The sequence below is a fragment of the Pagrus major genome, chromosome 1, assembly GCF_040436345.1.
Source record: "Pagrus major chromosome 1, Pma_NU_1.0".
Taxonomy (NCBI): Eukaryota; Metazoa; Chordata; class Actinopteri; order Spariformes; family Sparidae; genus Pagrus; species Pagrus major.
The window spans coordinates 15,384,569-15,403,778 of NC_133215.1; the positions used below are offsets into that span (position 1 = coordinate 15,384,569).

At 39.5% G+C, this 19,210-nt stretch overlaps 3 protein-coding genes across 4 annotated transcripts; 1 reads left to right on the plus strand and 2 right to left on the minus strand.

Annotated features, from left to right (window-relative positions):
* The first annotated feature begins 383 nt into the window (after positions 1 to 383).
* slc25a4 (solute carrier family 25 member 4) lies at positions 384 to 2,544 on the plus strand. The gene is made up of 4 exons (XM_073463175.1): positions 384 to 565; positions 1,180 to 1,666; positions 1,751 to 1,891; positions 1,995 to 2,544. The coding sequence occupies exons 1-4, from the start codon at positions 455 to 457 to the stop codon at positions 2,150 to 2,152; spliced, it is 897 nt and encodes a 298-aa protein (XP_073319276.1). The 5' UTR covers positions 384 to 454; the 3' UTR covers positions 2,153 to 2,544.
* Positions 2,545 to 3,085: 541 nt separating this feature from the next.
* On the minus strand, positions 3,086 to 11,714 carry cfap97 (cilia and flagella associated protein 97). 2 transcript variants are annotated; one of them, XM_073469107.1, is made up of 5 exons: positions 11,537 to 11,714; positions 9,735 to 10,702; positions 7,799 to 8,079; positions 4,378 to 4,540; positions 3,086 to 3,703 (listed from the first exon to the last, which is right to left on the minus strand). In XM_073469107.1, the coding sequence occupies exons 2-5, from the start codon at positions 10,675 to 10,677 to the stop codon at positions 3,588 to 3,590; spliced, it is 1,503 nt and encodes a 500-aa protein (XP_073325208.1). In that variant the 5' UTR covers positions 10,678 to 10,702; positions 11,537 to 11,714; the 3' UTR covers positions 3,086 to 3,587. The 2 variants fall into 2 exon arrangements, with proteins under 2 accessions (XP_073325208.1, XP_073325200.1); XM_073469099.1 differs by having other exon boundaries at positions 3,086 to 3,706.
* Positions 11,715 to 13,818: 2,104 nt separating this feature from the next.
* ufsp2 (ufm1-specific peptidase 2) lies at positions 13,819 to 19,210 on the minus strand. The gene is made up of 12 exons (XM_073463256.1): positions 19,102 to 19,210; positions 18,798 to 18,888; positions 17,399 to 17,582; positions 17,252 to 17,318; positions 16,615 to 16,769; positions 16,313 to 16,505; positions 15,946 to 16,092; positions 15,164 to 15,328; positions 14,951 to 15,075; positions 14,781 to 14,857; positions 14,504 to 14,628; positions 13,819 to 14,408 (listed from the first exon to the last, which is right to left on the minus strand). The coding sequence occupies exons 1-12, from the start codon at positions 19,102 to 19,104 to the stop codon at positions 14,322 to 14,324; spliced, it is 1,419 nt and encodes a 472-aa protein (XP_073319357.1). The 5' UTR covers positions 19,105 to 19,210; the 3' UTR covers positions 13,819 to 14,321.

Below are 19,210 nucleotides of genomic sequence, written 5' to 3' on the forward strand. Positions count from 1 at the left end.
TTAAGAAACACTCCAGGGAACTGCTGTCTTTATTTTAAGGGTTTGGAAACTCAATTGTCCCATAAGTGAATGTTTGGATTATGGATGAGAGGGCTGAGAGCAGCAGGATTTAAGGTAAAAGACTTGATCATGATCAGGATTAGATCAGATTACTAATAAATCTGTGTGTTAATAACAATCATATTACAAATATTGTGTCCTTTAAACGTCCCCGGCTTGGCCCACTCTTGACTTAAGGAACATGGCGCATGTCTTGAACTTCAACCTCGGATATTTATTCAGCCTCGTTAATCTGTTCGACAAAATGCAAATCCATCACTCAAAACTCTCGCGATAAATGTCGCCTATATATTAGGGCGGATGGAGGGGGCCTCGTCCACTTGAAGGGGCGTTGGGTTTCCTTGAGGACCTTGGTCAGATTTTTGGAACAGTCAAGGGTCTCAAAACTGCAACCATGTCGGACGCAGTGATTAGTTTCATGAAGGACTTTTTGGCCGGTGGTATCGCCGCTGCCATCTCCAAAACAGCTGTCGCTCCCATTGAGAGGGTCAAGTTGTTGCTGCAGGTAAAATAATTGAGCAAAGCATGGCCGCATGATTACCGCTTTGTGCGTAAAGTGTGCGTAAAAGTTGGGTTACTGATTAACCAAACACTCAAACGTAAATCTGGAGTAAAAAAGGTTCAAATGTGCAGTGTGTCAGTTCAGAATGCTTGGTGCGTAATGTCAAGGGGCAAGTGAGAGGTCCTGCGTCAACGTGGAGATGGTTTTACGCACCGGCTATGATGACAATCATGAGAAGGTCCTAATACGCAGCCTATCAATAAAATGGCCGTAATACAGGTTTATGAGCTACTGGTGCGTTTCTTTAGCTAATTGTTACTCCAGTATAACAGATGACCGCAGTAATATTTAGTGAAATTGAATTTCTAAATTTAACTCGAAGCCTGTAATCTAATACACAGCTGATTCTCAAGTGACAGGAGTGTGCATGTAGAGTGCGATCACACACAGCTATGCCTGGCAGGAAAATATCACACACGAAAAATACAAGTTAATAAAATTGAATAAAAATATATATATCTTCTGTCCCCTCCCAGAACGTTTTACAAGAGAATTAATCACTTTTTTGGATTGCTATATGCGTCCTTTTTATGGGTTTTCACTGTCTTTGTTTACAGGTCCAGCATGCCAGCAAACAGATCACCGCAGAGATGCAGTACAAGGGAATCATGGACTGTGTGGTCAGGATCCCAAAGGAACAGGGCTTCATCTCCTTCTGGAGAGGCAACCTGGCCAACGTGATCCGTTACTTCCCCACTCAAGCCCTCAACTTCGCCTTCAAAGACAAGTACAAGAGGATCTTCCTCGGTGGTGTGGATCAAAAAACACAGTTCTGGCGCTACTTCGCTGGTAATCTGGCATCTGGCGGTGCCGCTGGTGCCACCTCCCTCTGCTTCGTGTATCCTCTGGACTTCGCCAGGACAAGACTCGCTGCCGACATCGGCAAAGGCGCAGCCGAGAGAGAGTTCACCGGTCTTGGAAACTGCCTCACCAAGATCTTCAAAACCGATGGCATCAAGGGTCTTTACCTCGGATTCAACGTGTCAGTGCAGGGTATCATCATCTACAGAGCGGCCTACTTCGGATGCTTCGACACGGCTAAAGGTGCGCACACCTGCTCGATGTGCCTTACATGTTTTTAACGTGAGTTTATGTGTTTTCTCATGACTTACCTCCTTCTTCATCCAGGTATGCTGCCAGACCCCAAGAACACGCACATCGTCATCACCTGGATGATCGCCCAGACTGTCACCGCCGCAGCTGGCATCATCTCATACCCCTTCGACACCGTCAGACGTCGTATGATGATGCAGTCTGGACGCAAAGGAGGTGAGCGTCACTCATCACGTTCTTATTGTTTGGCACAGATTGCGTATTTTACGCGTGCATTCACGAGCATTACGCATCACCATCCCTGTCTCCATCTCCACAGCTGACATCATGTACAAGGGCACAATCGACTGCTGGAGGAAGATCCTCAAGGACGAGGGAGGAAAAGCCTTCTTCAAGGGTGCCTGGTCCAACGTGATCAGAGGCATGGGCGGTGCCTTTGTGTTGGTGCTGTACGACGAGATCAAGAAGTTCACATAATAAACTTTCTCATCTCCCAGTCCCCGAAGGAAACCCTTCACGTTGTTTAAGTCTTAAGTCATGTGATCGAGTGATAACAGCTTGTGGTGTATTAAAATGTGGGCATGCACCCCTCTGGTAGGTCTACACCTGACCCGGGTCACCATGCCTCCTCAGAAATCTGTATATATATCCCATCTACGACGTGTCAAAAAAAGTCCAGCCAGTGTTGCAGTGAAGATGTGATGATGGTGATGCAAAGGATGACATCACTACCCGTCATATGCTCCTCATGTTAGTCAGTTTGTGAAGCAGTTGCCGAGGCCCATGTGTTGTTATGTTGTGACCACTCTGACCCATGTGTCCCACCACGCACATTATTTTATTAAGAATAAAGATTTATTAGTCTTACAGTCCAGTCTTTCTGATGCATGTCCTGTTGTCGTGGCAACCTGTCACCTGCAGTCAAACAGGCAACTTTTCCCGGCAGACATTTTGACACTTGACTGCTCTGTCAAGTGTTGTGGTAAGTCATGAATGACACAGTGAGATAGCCTGCACAACAGGACCCTGAAACTGAAGCAGCTAATTGGAATCCAGCCACCATTCCTCTCATTCTCAACATGTCAAAATATCTTCAGAGAAAATCTTTAAATTGGGAAATGACATCCAGGAATTCCATCCTGATTTTCACTTCACACTGATCTGAAATATAAAGTACCTGAGGGGCTTGTAAGACAGCATTTTAAGAAATGTGCAAAATATTCAAAGTCCCATGAAATATATGGAGCAGTTTCATATAAAAACTCCCCTAAATACAACCTATCCTTTGTACCAACTGTGGCATGTGCTCAATTGGTACAAGTATGTTTCTAGGAATGAAGAGATCAGACAAAGATTTTCTATTTAAAGTCCCCAAAAAAAAGAAGGAACAAAATAACAAGAACACCAAAATAATATTTCAAATATATTTATTTCTCATCGTTTACAAACATAATTCTCTCTTGCATCATTAATTGTACAAATGTCAGGAAGGGCAACAAATGAAAGCAAATCAAGATTTGCAGACTTACCGGAAACACTCACTGAAATAATAAACAACTAATTGCTTATTTTGTCATCATGGCTTTTGAAGAATAGGCAATATGTTGTGCAAAAATACAGCGAGCTAACTGCTGTGAAGAGTTACTGCATTATTTAGAAGCCACAGTTGAACTGATTTCAAATGCATTACAATAGCTCTGAGCGTCATTTGCTATATTTCAGCAACAAAGAGCGGAAAACAATCCATCTTGTTTATATTGTATAAGCACGACAACACAAATGACTAGTTTGTTGATGAAGTCAATTTTTTTTCAGCTCAGTACCTTCCAAACCTAACCTTTAGTGATGAACAGACACCAACAGATGCCACTAAAGGGAGCCAGCGATGTGCTTCTTTAAAACAGCAGTGTTCTCAGCACCAGGCTGGTCGGGCTGCACTCAGTTTTTTTGACCTTGGAACGGATTTGTTGGCTGAATCACTGGTGGTGGAAGCGGAGCTGTGGTGGGCAGAGCTGACCGGCCTGGGACCTGCTGGTGTGGACAACAAAGAGATATTTCACAATTACATATTCACCGCTTTATAATAACATTAAAGACCTAACATACTTTTTTTAAAAAGTCCATTGAGAAGAAAAACTAACTTACATACAAGTTGTACTGTTAGCTAATTATTTAAATTTGGACTGTTGAGCCCAGCAACGACAGGAAGTTTGACATCAATCACAAAATAATATTGAAAGTTTTGACTAGAAAAACTATTCAACAAGTACATTATTTCAAATAACATTTAAATAGGCTTAACACACATAAATGAATGGGTGAGTCTTGCCACTATCAGTCATCCACAGCTGCTTTTAACAGTCTGAAAGTCTTCTGTTAATTTAATCTCTGCAGCCATCTGACGGCAGCAGGTCAGACAGTCGTGTGTGATAAATCTGCAGCCTTCAGTCTGAGAGGAGCATCGCAGTGTGCTGATCCTCTTTATTTACCACAATTAATCATCACATGGAACACAGGTGCTTTTATGCTTTGCAGCTACCTCTCAAAAGGGTTTGTCTTAAAGACATAATCTCCCAGCCCCCAGAAGAAGGCACGTGTTTATCATTTTAATATTTTTCTAAAAATGTTTGGATGAGCAAGTGTTCAATTACCAGTTGTCATACTGTTGAGAGGATATAAATGATTTAAAACGTGTATGTTACCTGAGGGTGTCTTGCTGGCAGACCTCCCTTTCTTAGCGGTGGACACACAGACCGGGTACGAAGGAGCTCCCTGGTATCCAACTTGTCGCTGGTAGTCTGCCAGTTGTTCTGAGCGCTTTAGACCAGGTGTAGGCTTGACGGACTCCAGCCTCTTAAGAAAAGCCTGAAAGAATCAGAATTACACGTTTTACCTGGTAAGTAATGCTTACAAACATACTACAAATGCTTATTGTCCTGGCACATTGTTAAAGCCAACATAACGTGCATTATTGACATGATCAGTCATATTAGCTCGGAACGATGTCGGTAGGTCTTTTTTTACATTCAAAGCTTCGATTGAGGTTTTCAAATTACACTTTTCATGACGTCATCACTCTTTATTTCAATAAACTGACACATCAGATTAAAATTTACACGACCAAACAGCACGCGAATGCAGATACATAATATCCATCTGTTTTTTTGGAATGACTTAAGTAATTTACTGTAATTGTGTTAGACCCAAAGTACATTTCTTGTTATTGTGGTTGTTTAAATGTAATGTAATGTACAGTGCTGTTAGATTGCTGCTAGATTGCCCCGTTAAGACAGGTGCGTGTCTCCCACCCGGCAAATGAGTGAGCCATCCATCAATTTGAATTTGAAGTGCTTCATAATATGTACTCTTAACGCAGCAAGGCTCAATTGCAGAGTTTTATGTGAATAATGAAGTCCTTTCTAGCATTTCATTTATTAAACCATTTGCTGAATTTTATTGTCTTTAAACCCACAAAACATATAACACTTCATAACATTTAAGAAGTGCTTGTAACATTGATAAAATAAACACATATTTGATTGGAACAGATAGTCCTCATTCTACAAAAAGTTAGATTATGAAAATAGAGAAACATCTGCTCCTTCACAGCAAACACAACCAAACATTATGAGGCAAAACAGTGTAGGCAAGTTGCTGAATGTCATACATGCAGTCACACACCCACATGGCATGCTGTGCAGAAACGCATCAGTAAGCAGAAACTCCTCATGAAGCGACGCAACAGGCAAAAAGCTCCACAGTCAAGAGACTGTTCTACTAAAGTTCACAAGTGCTCCTGAGGTCATAAAAAGACACTGCACACTTCTATTTCCAGTCAGACTGGTCACCTACTGCATTTCCAACGTATGAGTGGTTTAAAATCTCTTCAAAATAAATCTATCCCGCCATATTAACATCACTTATTTGATGGAAAATGTATATTTAATGTGTAATTGACCGATCTTGAAATACAGAGTTGTAGCTCTACTTGTGCAGGATTTACGGGGTGTCTTACATGTGTGATGTGTGGGGTGGATATACTGATCACACGGCAGATTCAGTTACTTCACTCTAAGAATAGAGGAGGCACAGAAAAGCACCCCCTGAAAACGTAGAGAGATTGACTCAAGAGAGAGAACAGTCTGTTCTGGAAATGACTGAAACACATTCCCTCATAAAAAACAACAATCAGGATCAATGTAAGATCTCTAATCAGCAATAACAACAAACATATGTGATGATATCAGTGAAGAAAGGAATGCAATTTTACTGTCAACAGCTAAAACACCTGTCAGAGGAGACAATGAATCTTTGCGGTAGTGTTATAATTTCATCAGTCAACACAGCTGCTTTGTTCGCCCTGTGTTTCTATTGTGAAGTGGTCAAGCAGAGTTAATATACGGGGTGAGAGGCTAAAGCTGCAGATGCCGACCTGTCTCATAATGTCACTCTGTGGCGCTGCTGCAGGCCTGCCACCTGCTGCCATCTGTCCAAGTCCATCCGTGTCTGCTTTCAGGGGGGGCACTGTTACTTACTAGTACCTCTCAAACTAGTGTCCATCAATAAATCTACTTTAGAGGGAAATAGCTTCTAAAACAATAAGTGATATAACTGTAGGAAACCACACAGGCTAAAAAATATGTTAATCACTTTTTCATCGTGACAATTATGAGTGATTACCTGAAACTACTTAACCTGCAGATTCTTCCAGGAAATTACATTCTGGTTGATTAAAAACAATTTAAGAGTGTTAATAAACTGACATGTGTTAGAGAAAATCACTGATGCAGAAACTGACTAGTGAGTCAAGACAACTGAATGCATCTTTTTTTGTTGATAAATAAAAAAAATATATAAGGCAATACCAATATAAAGCAAATATCTAAAAGCAGTAATGAAATATCATTATTTACATTTACACAAGTACTGTACTCAAGTACAGTCTTAAGGCAGATGTACTTTCCTTGAGTATTTCCATTTTCTGCTACTTTATACTTAAACTCCAATACATTTAGTAGACAAATATTGTACTTTTACTCATTTATTTGATAACTTTAGTTAATCTGCAGATTGCATGCTGTATCAGAGCCAAAGCACTACATAGTAAATTAATTTATTCTAACAGCAATCAGATTAAACAAAACACTGATTCCGTGAATATCGGATCAGATAATCGGTCGACCCATAATATACAGTATACTTACATGTAAATATTTGTATAATCTACATTTACTTGCACTTTTAAAGTACATTTATTGCCAGAAAATGTAAATATGTAAACGTAAAAATATCTAATGATACAATAAAAGAGATGAAAGTGTGGCGTTATCAAAAAGAAACAACAACAGCCAATATAGAAATGTTTTGGCATACAGTATATTCTCATCGACAGACCAAGAGATCAGAATATTCAAAGAGCCAGCAGCAGCTATGTACTTCAGTGCAAGTTTAGATGATTAATTACATAATCATGCAAATGAGAAATCTGGAAACTCTTCTAGAGACACATCAGCCCCAAATTTACCTACCACCTGCTGCTAAATCAATTAACAGTTTTTTACAGCAGCAAATGAATAGATTTATTTTGAGATTAATTAGTACTTTGCCCTTGTTTACGGCTCAATATAGAGAGAGTCACAGAAATAAATGCCATGTGGCAAAGGTCTCAGCTGAAGGTTTGACTTGGACTCTATGGATGGATGACATAGGGCTTAAGCATAGGAATCACTTAGACACGAGTTACACGTTGATAACATTGACCGGAGAAACAATTAAGTTAAAGCAGCTACAAGGAACATGTGCTTTGATTTGGAAGTGAGTAAAAGAGAGACAATTTATTTTTAATACTATTTTTTCTTTTTTTAAACAGCTGTGAGATCCCTCAATTGATCTGCACTTGCTATAAAAATTGTTTTTACTCTTTTCAATCCCACCTGGAAACAGACAGAATCTTCTTGCTGATGGCCTTGTGTGCTTATGTAGATCATAAAAAGGCATTAGTACTAAATTAAGACTGCTTCTTAACCTGTTAAAAGATGCTTGTCGATGTTTAAAGCAGAGAATTAGAGTGACAGGAATTCCTATGCACCATGAGTATCGATCTACACAGGAGGCCAAACTCACCAGGTTCTCCCTCTCGATGCGTTGCTGTTCCCGTTGCCTGTTGAGCGCACTGTGAGACAGACGATTGAGTGGTGAGTTGCTGGTCATGTGGGCTTTTTTGCCCGCTTTACTTCCTGGTCGTGGCCCTGGAGAAAGACGTGAAAGTACCCGAAGAAGTCGCTGGTTCTCATGATCTATGGATCGGACCTCGTCGTTGGTGAATGAGTAGTTCTTCCTGTTTCTTCCTCCGGGACCGTGGGAGACCAGTTTATCTCCAAGCTGGCTCATGGAACTGAGAGAGTCTGATAGGTGAAAAGGACACTTGTTACAGTATCTTCAATCTGTGAGTTACTGTGTTTGATGCAATGTTTAAATTATTCTTTTTTTTAGATTGAACCAAGTGTGGTGGATATGATTGTTTATGAATACCACTAAAATATGGGAAAATATATTTAAAAAAAAAACATATCCCTAAACCTTGTGATGCCAGCATTTATAACTTAAATGGATATTCCAGAATAAGTGAGCTGAATTCTTAATTTTGTATATTTAATTGATATCTTATTATCAGGTTAAAGTGTAATATTCAACATGCTCAGCAGCACAAATTTTCTGTTATGTAAGGAAATATCTGTTGATGTTTGGTGCAAACCTACATTACAAACTTATTGTCTCAAAAATGGAGCGAAGAGCGTTGGGGGGGAAAAGTCGACAATCTCTGTGTGCACAATAGTGTTCAAGTACATCACCTGTAGCTATAGAAACATGCAGGTTTACTGGTCTCCCTCAAGAGAAAAGTCTGTTTGTTACATGATTCAAGTGACACTAAAGATGAAGTTGATTAATGTCTTATCCCTCAATATAGAATGCCTATACGGTACGATGATTTAAGGGGTACACTTTTTAGTAAAATACTCGACATTTCTTATGAGTTCTTGTAGATGGATTAGGGGTGGAAATATCTGTGCACCTCAAGATTTGATTCAACTCCGTTTAGAAAATAAAAATAAAAAATAAATAGAAGCGTTTTAAAAAACAAACATAAATGCATCTTGATGCATCAAAATGTGTATTTTTAAACACAATTTTCTTAGTGCGACTGCTACTTTCAAAACATAGCACATTCGTAATGATCCATATATAAAATAAACAGATGGATTTACTTCTTTTTTTTTGCTCACTCTCAGCCATCCTCACCAAAACTCAAGAAGTAGCTTAGAACGTCCATCAATTTACAATTACTGACTTTTCTGCATCGAGACATAATACTTCAAGGGAGAATCACAATGTGTCTAAGAACTGACTTTTCTCCTGCCTCGAGGGTGGATGATTATATAAAATTTTGGAAGAAGACAAAGACTTTGTTTGCAATGTTATGTTATTGTCATGTCTTACAAATGTCTCACCATTGCACTCTATTTTTTCTTGTAAAATACAAAATACTTCAGTCTTCAAATCTCCTTCAAATCAGAGTATTTGAGATAGAATATTTACTCTTTCTGTGAACTGCTCAAAACTCACATCAGGCCCCAACTTGTGATGCTTTGTCATGAGTAGATACTGTTGAATTTTAAGGGTTCACATGCAAAAAAGGTTGGGTACCACTGGTACCAGCCATTTTTCAAGCAAAAATGTTAACATTTACTGGTTCCAGCTTATTAAATGGAAAGATTTGCTTCTTTTATTTGTCATTTATCATATTAAATGAAGTGTACTTGGGTTTTGGACTGTTTGTTGGACAAACGAAGCAATCTGAAGACGTCACTTTCAGCTCTGTGAAATTGTGATGATCTTTTTTTGCAATTTTTTTACATTTTATGTACCAAATGATTATTTGTTTAATCGTGAAAATAATCCCCAGAATAACCGATAATTAAAATAATCATTGGTTGCAGCCCTAAAAGTCAAGAGCATAACAAACATAACTAACAGACAAGAAGGGCAAAAGTTTACATACACTCATCTTCATCCAGATCCGAGTCCTCATCCTGATGTAAAGTGCGAAGGCCACTGGAGGGCACACTCTCCTCCTGCTGCTGCTGCTGCTCTTTAAGGCTTCCCTCTTCAGCCTCTGTGCGGTTCAGGTCAAGTGACTGGAGAAGGCTGTAGTCAGGAGAGGAGAGGGGGCTCACATCTGTGATTGTATCATCTGATTCCTCTTTTTGGCTGGCAGGCACATCCCTAGTTCCTGCTGAGCCCACTGGGATCCGTCTCCCTCCAGGGGACAAAGAAGACTTGTTGGGCCTGGGAAGGGTGGGGGAGTCTAAACTGCTTCTCCTGTTGCTGCTGCTACAGGAGCTCTCTGAGTCTGCATCCATGCTGGCCTCAGTTGAAGTCGGGGATGGACTTCGGTTGTACCGACTTCTTATCCGTTTTTTAGGAGTTTGTTTATTTCTCCCTTTGGAGTGTTTGTCATTGGACGATAAGGATTCATCCTCAGACTCATTTGGACTCTGGCTGTATACATCCTTATCATCTGCCTCTCTGGCCTCAGCCGACAAAGCCATAAATGTTCCCTTAGACATTTTCGAGTGCAAATGAAAGTCTTCCTCGCCATCACTACTATTATTGATGACTTTATCTGATGTACACAAAACAGATATGCTGGACGCCCTGCGCCGCTCTTCCTCGTTTGAATGACAGGCGTTCTCTTTCCTTTCTGCTCTGCTGCTGCTGTTGTTCTCGACTGACTTCAGGTGTTTTTGTGTCCCATCCGTCCTCGGGGACCAAGCCCCTTTTGTATTTTTAGTCTGTTTTGCATGTAGCCACTCTTGTCCTGGTTTGCTTTGCTTGTCTTTCTCTATCTTTTTCCCTCCATCTCTGCTGACGCTGCTATCATCACAATCACTATCGAAAAACGAATGATCCACTTCGCCTTCGAGATCACTGGGGTTGAACATGGCAGTCTTCCCGATCACACTGAACCTGTAAGGCAGTGTAAGATTTAGTGAGATGTTTGATAGTTTAAAGATCAAATAATTAATGTTTCTACAAATTACATACATTTGACATCACATCCATACAACATCAAACAACAAATCACGTCTGCATTATTGAGTGCGACTAATACTCATTTTTGGGACGCGATGTTTTAGCTGATATTAGGGAGTCAAAAATTCCAATATTGATATTCACGCATTTTTTTTACAATGATCCCTCAAATGTGGTTATCAAACATTTGTGACAAATATATGTAATGAAGGGAGGATATTTTAGAGTTTAACAATACTTAAATAAAATCTATGCACTGAAATAGTAAACACTTCTGGGAATTTAATAATCATAAATGACCCCAAGCCTCTTTTTCTGCATAATCTCTGAAAATAAGAGTTTCTACATCGATATATCTTTTTCAGGCCAATATCAGCTGATAATATCGACCATCAAGTCGGTCAGGCTCTAGCATTTATCTTTGTGACATGATTTTGTGAGGTATCAGTTTCGACTTTTCAAGCTGTGCTTATAGTCTGCGTCACCACATAAAATAATGTAATACTGGCAAACATGTATTCAAACTTGATACAGATGCTCTCGGTGATAGATGACACATCTCAAGTAGGTTGCAGGAACACTGTTTTACAAACCATGACGACTAATGGAAACCAATGGCTGCAGGAAAAGTATACATTTACAATATAAAACAGGCAAAACAGCATCTTTTAAGGTGGTGTGCATTCAAACTGATAGCTAGCATAACATGGTCCAACTGTACGTGTAGGTTAGCTAACTTTAACTAGCTGTATGGCTACAATTTCTTACCTGGCGGAGGGTCACACGATGAGATAAGATGTTTCAGAAGAAGAACAGCTGTGTGAACTTCTTTAGAGAGGGTGTTTTCCTGCTGGGAAGACGAGCAAGCTGAATTAGCGGTTCAAATTAAAACCTCCGTTAGCGGGCCCCATAGCTGCAGCTGTCTGCTGTGAGCGTGACAGTACCTAGTAACTATGCAACGTCACTTCCTGACAACGGTGGCTGCGCTGTTGAGCTCTGCCGTAGTCTCGTGCGTAAAAGCAACTCGACAACAACAATAACACCTAAAGCGTCATGTTAAAAATACTCAATATCTCTTTTCCGTCTCGTTAAATTTACAAATATTGTGTAAGTACTTTAACAAAAAATTAAAATTAAATAATTTATACTCAAGCTCCATTTACAACCATTCATCCGCTACAGAAATGCAGTTGGGAAAGCTGCATACAAGCGAGTGGGCCTTGATTTAGGATTTTATTTTTTCCCTATACTATTCACTCCCTATTTAAATCAGTAATATCTTTTAAAGATGTACCTTATCTGAGAAAAATAAAAAGATCCAAGTTTTGAACAGAAGGTTGAATTAAATGAAAATAGATTCTTATGTAAATCTTGAATGTACACATGACTGCAGGTTTTCAATTATAAACTGCAATATTGAAGTTAATTTGATAGGTTATACACGAGTACACATGCATTATGATACACACGACTGGTGAGTCAGCTGAACAACTGTTTGTTTGTTAGTCTATTTTTTCTATTGAAGGAATATAATTTATTAAGTTTTATATTTTGACTTATTCTTGACTAATGAGCACCTTGTCAGCACTATATGCAAAGTGCATTAGCTTCTGTCTTGAGTTTACAGAGAAACCAATAAAAAGTGATTTGTCTTTAAACTACTTAGACATATCCAGAATTAGAACTGGCAGAGGAATAGACATGAGGTCAATGTAGTTTTTCTTGGGGATCTTTTATGCCAAAGTAACTGCTCCCCCTAGTGCATACTCATTAACAAGAAAGGGGATTATCTGAAGGCGCGTCCCCTGACATTGCAATTTGTCACGGGCTCTCTCTTAATAACATTGTTAGACCTAGAAGTGACACACACAAATGAAATACCAATGTCCTGGGACAATAGGACGAGGGTGAATCTATAGTATGAACCTGTGTCTGGTCACTGTCATAGAATTTACATGCCAATGCAGGATGGGTAGAGATGGGAATTGAATGGGGGTATTTCTGTCGCAGTCTCATGCTTACACAATCAGGCCATGGATGAGAGGGACAATACGTTTCAGCAGTCTGAGCTCTCAAGATTTTAAAGAAAATTCACATTTTATTACGCCTACTGGTGAGATGAGAAAAGCATCCATTTGACTCTGACAACTGACTGGTTGTGAAAACTCAATTACAGGCAGTGATTGTTTTCCAATAATGGGCTTCGTCAGAGGGATCATTATAGATCAGACGGCTTCTTCTCTACAAGCAGTTCTCAGAGTGGGAACAAGGGGCGCCTGGGGGTCCTTGAAATGTTTCCAGGGGGTCCACAGCAAAATGAGGATTAGTGTAATTTCACTGTAATTTATTCAGTAGCAAATATATAGTATGTATATTACAAAATGCATATGAATGAGGCTAAATTTCTCTTTCTCTGCTCATAATTACCTCCGCCTAGTAGGCCATGTTGTCACCCATGTTCATTTGTTGGTTTGTCAGCAGTATTACAAAAACTACTGAACAGATTTCCACCAAACTTGAACAGAGGATGGGTCTCAGCCTAGAATAGACCCCATTAACTTTTGGTGTGGCTTTTTCCTCTTTCTTTAACACTGTGACATAGGACATTTTTGTTTTCTCACAGAATAACTCATGGATCTTGATAAAAAAAGATCAGCTATATTTAGGTGGCTGGTTGGACCTGTGTTATTTGTTTGTCTGTAATAGAGCTGCAACTAATACTGTTTATAAAATGTTATAAAATAGGTAGAAAATTTGGCAAAGCCAAAGTTGAGGTCTTCAAATCTCTTGTTTTATCTGATCAGCAGTCTAAAGCCCAAAAAAATTAAATTTACTGCAAAAAAAAAGTATAAAATCCTCATAATCTGAGCACCTGGAGTCTACTGGAGAATATTTGGCTTTTTTTTTTGTTTGTTTTTTGAAAAATGGCCAAAACAATTACGATTTGTTTTCTGTTCATCAACTTACATATATATCAATAATTTCAGTTACAGTCTGTAACTTTTATACATTTGAATACAGAAAGAAGGAAAATTGAGGACACTGTAAAATACAGTATACTGTACAGTTTAATTACTTGCAAAACTGGCCATGTTATACAGTAGAAAAGGTCCTCTACAGCAGGTCTCAATGTAATCCAGCAGAAGGGTTAAAAGGCCATGTTATATATCAGAGGCTGGTGGGTTAGTTTGTCTACCGGTTATATAAAGCAACAAGAAGACTGTGTTGACCTTGGTGCATTGTATTTCTGAATGAAATGAGCCTATTTAGTATCCACATTTCAGCAGATTTGTCATTAAATAATGGTAAGTACAGAAAGTTCAGTACATGATATGTTCAATTTCTCTTTTCAGCACAGAATTACATCCATTTGTAGTTGCCTTTATTGCTAAGACAATAATTTATGCAGGATTTGACCAAGCTGAACATTAACATTTAACATTATTACAAAAATTACTAAAATTTGCCACATTGAGTGCATTTCTATAAAACAACCACATTTGTAGATGCTTTTTAAATGCCAAATGATGTGTGTCTGAAAGGCTGTGAGAGCTCAGATGGTCTTTGGTCTCTGAGGCAGACACAGATTATAATACGCAGTCTGATCCCAAAAATCTGGTCCTTTCCAGCCGCACCAGCCCTGAAAAAGACAACAAACAAACATACATTCAGCACTGTGCAGGCCATAAAAATGTATACTTTACAGAGAGAAATGCAGGTGTTTATTACAGTTACCTTGTCTGTGATAACCTGTAAGTCCTCTGCTCCGGTGTAGTGTGGATCTAAGATGAGATAGCGGATCTGCCCGGTGGTCTCGCTCCATGCTACCCCAAGAATAGTGTGAGCTAAAACTCCCCCTCCTACAGACAGACAAAAGTAACATGAAGACAACCCCTGCATTCATCTGGGGGAAAACCTCCTAAGTACTAAGTATTATGTAAAACTACACAAATGTTGTTAATTGTGGTGAATTAAAAGACAAAAATGCTTGAAAAATATGGAAGAAAAGTACCAATCATGACAGGAGTCCCTTCAGTAAGGAAGTGGTTTGCCAGTTCTCTTCCTTTGGAGGCCAACTCAGAGCCTTGACTGCAGAGTAGAAACATTCATCTTCAGTTAAACCCAAACAATATGTACACCATCATCACACAAGGTGCTCTCCACAGGCAACATACAACACACCTCACAAACATGATCTTGGAGGTGACCTCGAGCAGCTGATTCAGAACAGCCTGAACCTCGATGGATCCGATCCACTGTCGTGATCCAACAAAAGACTTCTGTTTGTCTCCAACATCCACCAAAGCCTGGAGAGGAGAGAATTGGACATTAATATAGTATTGTGACTGTTATACAGTGCATCATATCTACAGAACCACCACCACTGTTCTGTACCTGTTGGATCTCCTTGTGTGTGGGCACAGGCTGCTCTGTGTAGCCTTGCTGCTCGAACCAGGAGCAGATGGTCTGGAGGGAGCGATAAGCACAGCCCCAGCCATTATCATCCATGTGGTCCTGCATGTAGTGGTGGTAGCTGTAGATCCCCTGGACCAAGTACACCTTGAGAAAGACATTTCAAGGTTACTAATCCTCACAAAGTACATCTCAGTATCTATCTTTGAAAGCGGAGCTAGAAAGAGAGGGACTGAAAGACTTTAAAGGCCCCAAATTATGCTAATTTTCAGGTTCATACAGGTTCATTCTACTAGAAAATGTTTACATGCTTTTATGTCCGAAAAACACATTATTTTTCTGAAACTGTTCATTGCTGCAGCACCTCTATTCACTCTCTGTCTGAACTATCAGTTTTTGCGCCAGTTGCTTTAAGGTCCCTTTCTCGAAAAGCCCGGTCTGCACTGATTGGTCAGATTGGTCTCTCACAGACCCGAGCAGGCAGCGCCTTCCACATAGCTCTGCTGGTGTTTTTGCAACCACAGCCATGTCGTGGGCTTGGCTGAGGGCAGTGACTGTAAAGTTGTGACTTCACAATCTTGCTGAAGTCCTGATGGCTTGTTTAAAGGCACAATTTCTGAATACGGGCTTTATGCATTTCTGATTGAGCATTTTCATTCTTTCACAGTATTTATGAAGCACCTAGACCTACTTTATAATCAAAAAAAGACATGGAAATCTCACTTTCTACAATATGGGACATTTAATTTGGTGGTTAGCCGTACCCTTCCATTGTCCAGAGTGGGATGTGTAAGGACCAGGTGAGGGTTTCGGAGGTAACCATCTCTGTAGGGCTCATTGGGAAAGTGGTACGCATTGGCTCTTCTGAAATAGGGCCAGTCATCTAGCAGCTCAAACTGTTGATGCAGTTCCTAAAAAGACAGAGATTTTGTGTAAAATAACATTTTAAAATAAGTCAGGTGTCAAGCAAAGATAATGCATGTTTCTTGCACAATGAATTGGATCCACTGCCTGTTGGATAAACAAATATCAATCTCTGTGCTACATGTTTTTTGAGAGATCATAACAAATCAAATTCAATGTCAGGGGGCTACATGTTGGCTGCCTTTATTTGGGATTTGTTGTCCTTACCTTACGTTGTGTCTCTAGTTGGCTGTCAGGCACTCCTGCAGGGTAAACCACGGTCACGAGTCCTTTGGGCTCTGGCAGGAGGAAGTGAAGCGGTTCAGGTACCAGCAGCGTCGTCCCCTTCATGTGCTGCAGGATCACTTTCTCCATCTCACACAGCTGATGAGTCAGCGCCTCCACCAGACGCTCAAAGGCACTACAACGACAGATAAAAATATTTCACAGTGAGCAGAACTATTCATGTTCATGGCTGGTGGTGAATTTGGCTGGTAAGAACAAATCTAATGTTTTAAGGTGAGACATACTCTTTGATTGTGTCGTTGCAGGCGGTGCGGATCACACAGTCCATGGGAAGAGTTGTAGAGAGGAAGTGGGATTTCTGGATGGTTCTGCTGAGGATCGGGGGTGGAAGCGGGCCAGTCTTTGTCGCCTCCATCATCAGTCGAAGGTTTATGATGCTCTGAATGACAAATGGGAATTTACATTAATCAAACATGCAAGAAAGGATTTCACTGCTTCTAGATTCCCATATATGAGTATCTGTTTTTTTTATTCTGTAACAGTAAATTGAATATCTTTAGGTTTTGGACCTTTAGTTGGACAAAGCAAGACAGATATTGTATAAACTAATCAATCTGCAGTGTGTCAGATTGATTGCAGTGAGGCAGACATCACACTGGGCTCAGGGAAAATGTAAAGGGCATTTTTTGCTTTTTTTCAGATGTTGTAGAAAACAATACATTAGTTAATTAATTAAAAAAATGATTAACTGACAATGACTAATTGTTGCAGCCTCACTTCTGTTTATCTAAAAATGCAAAAGACTGCTAGGATGCTGTGGCAGAGAAAGGACAAAAAATACTTTTCATTCTCATATTAGTTCAGAATAATACAAAAAATGACAATACACATACAATCTTCACATACAAAACATGTACCTACCACTGATGAACTTTTTTTGCTTTTCTTTTTTGCAGATCTCTTGCCTGCGCTCTCTTGTCCATCGGTCCTGAAATAAACAAAAACTTTATCACAACTCAGCCAAGGATTTCCAACAATATAGAAAATATCTTAACAGGGTGAACCTACTGTATCCATTGTTGTAAGTCTTCACACAGTGTGTTTGGAGTTATTTCATCAGGTGTTGCATGAACACCTCTGTTTGGCCAAATAATAACAGGACTGTCACAGACTGTGAGAACACAGGATTCAGATTTCACCTGAGAGTGAAGCGTCTCGAATGTTCTCGAGATGACTTTGTGCATGAATGGTACTATAAAAAGAAGAAAAGACAATATTAGTGATTTATAATAACACTCTTAAATACTTTTAAATTACACCTGACTGATGTTATATGACTCTTGCTGCCATATGTAATTTTCATGTATTTTATTTATTTAGCCAATTTTAAAACACCAGCGCACATCCTATTATCTGCACTGTACTCAATCAACATTAATCTATCTTTATAAGCAGAGTTAGAATCTTTGGCTAATTGTCTTTGCGATCTTTCTTTCCTCAGTGTCCATGCTCTGCACCAAGATTTTTACGTTAAATGACCACCATGAAGGGGGCCCGTAGCTACGAAAGTGGACACAATACTCAGGTCCTTGGTTTTGTTTGGGGAATTTTAACATCTTGTGGACTACTTTACATTCTACAATCATATTTAAATTGAACATAATGGGATTTTAAAGTCTTATTCACGTATTTATATGAGTTAAAATTCTTAAATTTTAATGTTTAAACAAACTAAATAAAGAAACTATCTCTGTGTTCATGACTGAATAAAGTAAAAAAAAAAAAAAAAAACTGACCTTAAAGGACAACACCATTTCATACTGTTTTACTTTGTTTATATGTGGCGGACCCTGCCACCTTTCTAGCCTCAAACAGTATCCCAGGGACCTTATTTTCCTCTGAGAACAGCTTCTTTATTCAGTTATGGACAAAATTATCTGAGATGTGTTATTAGCTCATTGATATTGTACCTATTAAAAATCGGAGTTTGAATTTCTTCTCCAAAACTACATAGTGCCCCTTTAAGGCCAAACAAGCAAATTAAAATAATGGGATTTCCTCCACAAATATTACATTACTACACAGAGGCAATCCTTTAGGTAAATAACATTTACTAAAACATTATTCTAGCAGCTAAACATATAAAGAACGTGTGTTTATTGGTTTAATTGTTTTCTTAGACTGGGTTCGGGATGCACTGAGGGATTTTGGACTCTTGACCACAGTATTTCTAGAAACCTGACTATGGTCCTGCAGGTAGTAGGAAGGAGGATTTCCTCTAATGTACCTCCCATTTAGTAATAAATAAATGATGCAGCATCAGAGAAGAACACACAGCAGCAAGGAAAGTAAACCCTGTGATCAAAATAGGCACATTAATCATGCTAGTACAGTTAAAGTGTTGCTGGGATCCCTTTAAACATCATCTGACTCCATCCATATTGGAGTAAAACATCCGTGAACGTACCATCTGTGCTGTCCAGCTGACATTTGAGCTCTAGCGGCCCTCTGACACGAAGGATTGTCCCTGTGTCGGAGGACTGGGAGTCAGAGACAACCTGGGACAACACAAGAGAAGTAAGAAGCCTGACAGAGAGCAGGCTGACAGAGTTTATAACGTTAACGTAGATAATTATTGTGGTGACAGCCGAGATGGAACCGAGGAGCCGCTGTCAGCTAGCAGTGAGCTAATCTACTAGCTAACAGCGAGTTGAGTTTAACGTAAAGCTGAACAGAAAGGGACATGAACGATAGTCTAACAGTAAACTTACCATCGTGGAGTTTAGTACAATAATGTTGAATTAAATCACAGATGTGTGTGCAGTTTTCTTAACACTGGAGGCTGACATGTCTGTTGTAGGAAATATTCAACGTGTCTCT